This window comes from Triticum aestivum, chromosome 5A (assembly GCF_018294505.1).
Source record: "Triticum aestivum cultivar Chinese Spring chromosome 5A, IWGSC CS RefSeq v2.1, whole genome shotgun sequence".
NCBI lineage: Eukaryota > Viridiplantae > Streptophyta > Magnoliopsida > Poales > Poaceae > Triticum > Triticum aestivum.
In genome coordinates, this window is record NC_057806.1 from 509,599,998 (window position 1) to 509,603,142 (window position 3,145).

General features: G+C 50.7%; 1 protein-coding gene across 1 annotated transcript; it reads left to right on the top strand.

Moving 5' to 3' along the window:
- The first annotated feature begins 2,222 nt into the window (after positions 1-2,222).
- LOC123104397 (histone H4) lies at positions 2,223-2,771 on the top strand. Its single transcript, XM_044526234.1, has one exon. It carries the CDS (start codon positions 2,302-2,304, stop codon positions 2,611-2,613), a length of 312 nt encoding a protein of 103 aa, XP_044382169.1. The 5' UTR covers positions 2,223-2,301; the 3' UTR covers positions 2,614-2,771.
- Positions 2,772-3,145: the final 374 nt, after the last annotated feature.

Sequence of the window (3,145 nt, forward strand, 5' to 3'; positions counted from 1 at the left end):
TGATTTCGTGGGGTGGACGGGAAGTAATCCTCTTTGGTGGTTCTCCCCTCAAGTTAGGCCCTGCCCATCACCGTTGTTTGATGTGTTGGCTGCCTTTAGGTGCGAGGACATCACCGACGTTGTGGCTCCGGTGTTGCAGATCATGCCTGAGCTACGGATGATGGGTGGAAAGCACGCTTTGCTTCTGTTGATGGTACATGTGCACTCGCTTGTGGCCTCGGCCGCGGTGTTGCCACCACCCACAACACCACCGTCAGAGAGCAGTCATGTTGTCGTCACTGTGGAGTGTGGAGGTTTGGGCACAGTTGCTTTTCACTCGCTTGAGTCCTTCAGCCAGGTGGTTCCCGGGAGCGACGAGGTTGTGGCACTGGTGCATTTGCACCTATTTCTGAGGCTATCTTTGCTAGAAAGTTTTGAGAATTGATCGCCAGATTGGAGATTGCTAACCCTGGATCTAGCAAGGCGGTTCGGTTGCCACCTAAAGGAGAAGGCAACCAGGGGGACAAGAGCAAGAGGGCATGCGCTAGCCATCGTTCTGGCATTCCGAAGGATAAATCATTTGGGAGCAAAAGCAAGAAGATGGCGTCATAGGGAAAGCGTCCGTGGTTACTTGGTAGATGGTTATCTTCTTTTCAGGTTGTTGTGCATGATGTCTTTGTCGATGTGTTTACGATGGGGCTTCTTTGCGTTGTTGAGTTTCCATGGCCCGCGAGGTTATGCTTGTAGCGGGATGGGGGCGTTTGTCCGTATGCTCAGGTGGTTGTCGAGATTCATGCTTTGGGAGTAGTCTGCGGGTGGTCGTGTTGTAACGGTTTTCATTCGGTTTCTATCAATTAACCGGGCAATTATCTTCTGCTTAATTAATCGATGAGGCAAATCTTTTGCCTCTTATTTCTTTTTTGAGCAAACTTGGCCTCTCTTTTTTGAATTTTCTTTTGGAGAATTGAAAATATCTTTTTAGTCTAAACACACTCCACTTTATTGATCATTAAGCAAATTCATAGGGATACAACTTAGGTTTGGAGTATTAAGGAGCCACACATGACGTCCTAAAGAAAGGCCTAAAGTGTGTTAGCGAGACTATGTGCCTAAATATTTGTCTCTCCTCCTTCAAAGATGAAGGAACATCGAGGTATGCGTGTAGACGTAAAGTTGATCTCCTTGATAATACTAGCATGCATGTCGCCCATGCTTCTTAGAATGTCATTCACAACACATTTGCAGTCGGAGGCAATTTATACATTTGTTACAGAAAGGTCTAGAGCTAAAGCTAGCGCTTCCCGTCATGCCAACGCCTCCAAGGTAGAGGGATCGGTGACACTGGAGCACTTAATCGCCGAAGCACCCAAATACTTGCCTGTGGAGTCTCTGCAAATAGCACTAAAGGACCCTTGAAACAATTCACGAGCCACGACACCATCCACTCAAATTTTAGCTACTCCATCAGTCGGTGGGATACATCTTCTAGCCTTGAACATGAGCTACATGGGGTTGTCCCAACTGTTTCTTCGGTTTACTCAACTCAAGTTCCATTATATACCTCTTGACAAAGCAGCTCATGGCCAAAGGCCCCTGAAATATTTGCTCATGTAGAGCCTTTATGCGTAAGTGCCAAGTTGCCCAAAGTGTCATCAGTAGCTTGGTGAAATCTACATGTGGTAAGGCCTCCATGAGAGAAAATATAAATCACTTCGTATCAGGTTCTCTATTTTCCATCATTACTTCCATCCACCAAGTCTTCGTCCTCAATCGCCCAAACACAAAGTGCCATGTTACACTCAATCAGAGAATGTTGCCAAGAATCCGGTGTCCCCCATGGTCCGCACACTGCTTGAGTCGCCATGTTTTTGGTGATGTAATAAATCTGCCGTAGGCAAAGATTGCCGAGCAAGCCTCCAGATAAAGATTTTTTATCTTAAAAGGGACATCAATTTTCCACATTTTTGCCCAGCCCCTTGCCGCCCTTGCACAGTGGCCACCAGCAAAAAACGCAACCGAAAAGCACGCGCGCAAATCCCCGGCATCGAAAACCACTCCGCGCCTACCCCACACTACACCCTCCGCCACGTCATCGATCCGTGGCTCCCTCCTTGCCCACTCTCCACCATCGATCCGCCATCCAACGGCGGAAATCACGCGTCACGCGGATCGCGGCCTCTCGCCAGCCCCCCGAACACCGCGGCTATATTAACCCACCTCACCCCACGCTCCACCACCATCCTCCACCTCCACCTCCACCACTCCCAACACAAGCCAATCCCACCGGAGAGACAACAGAGAAGCGAATCAGCGGCGGCGAAGATGTCCGGGAGGGGCAAGGGCGGCAAGGGGCTGGGGAAGGGCGGCGCCAAGCGCCACCGGAAGGTCCTCCGCGACAACATCCAGGGGATCACGAAGCCGGCGATCCGGCGGCTGGCGCGGCGGGGCGGCGTGAAGCGCATCTCGGGGCTCATCTACGAGGAGACCCGCGGCGTGCTCAAGATCTTCCTCGAGAACGTCATCCGCGACGCCGTCACCTACACCGAGCACGCCCGCCGCAAGACCGTCACCGCCATGGACGTCGTCTACGCGCTCAAGCGCCAGGGCCGAACCCTCTACGGCTTCGGCGGCTAGGCCACCGACGCCGGGATCTTCAAGCAAGCAAAGAGATTAGCAGTATTTGTCTAGGGTACGTGGTCTCTTCGGTGTTGTTTGCTCTGCTCTGTTCCTGCTTGATGTATCGGGACCGATGTACTAGTACCAAGACTGAATGAAATGGAATTTGGAAATTACGGTGCCGTTTACCCTTGAGTTCATCTGCACTCCCTTCCCCGGTTCGTATTGATTTGTGCACGATGCTCAATCTATCAGTGCGTCCCCGATTCCTCTTTCAGTGGCTCTGTATCAAACTGCCCCCAAATCGAGCTGTCCGTGTTTATTCCTGAAACCTCCCTCCATTTTTATTCCTCACAGTACAATTTCACATCCTGTGTTTGCCTATGAGGAAGTGAACCTAGTTCCGCCCATTCATGTGTGGTTTGCCTCTGAGGAAGTGAGCCTAGTTCCGCCCATTCATGTGTGGTTTGCCTCCGAGGAAGTGAGCCTAGTTTCATCCATGTATTTATCAGCGTGAAAATACTTTTGGACAGCTATACTGTACATGTCA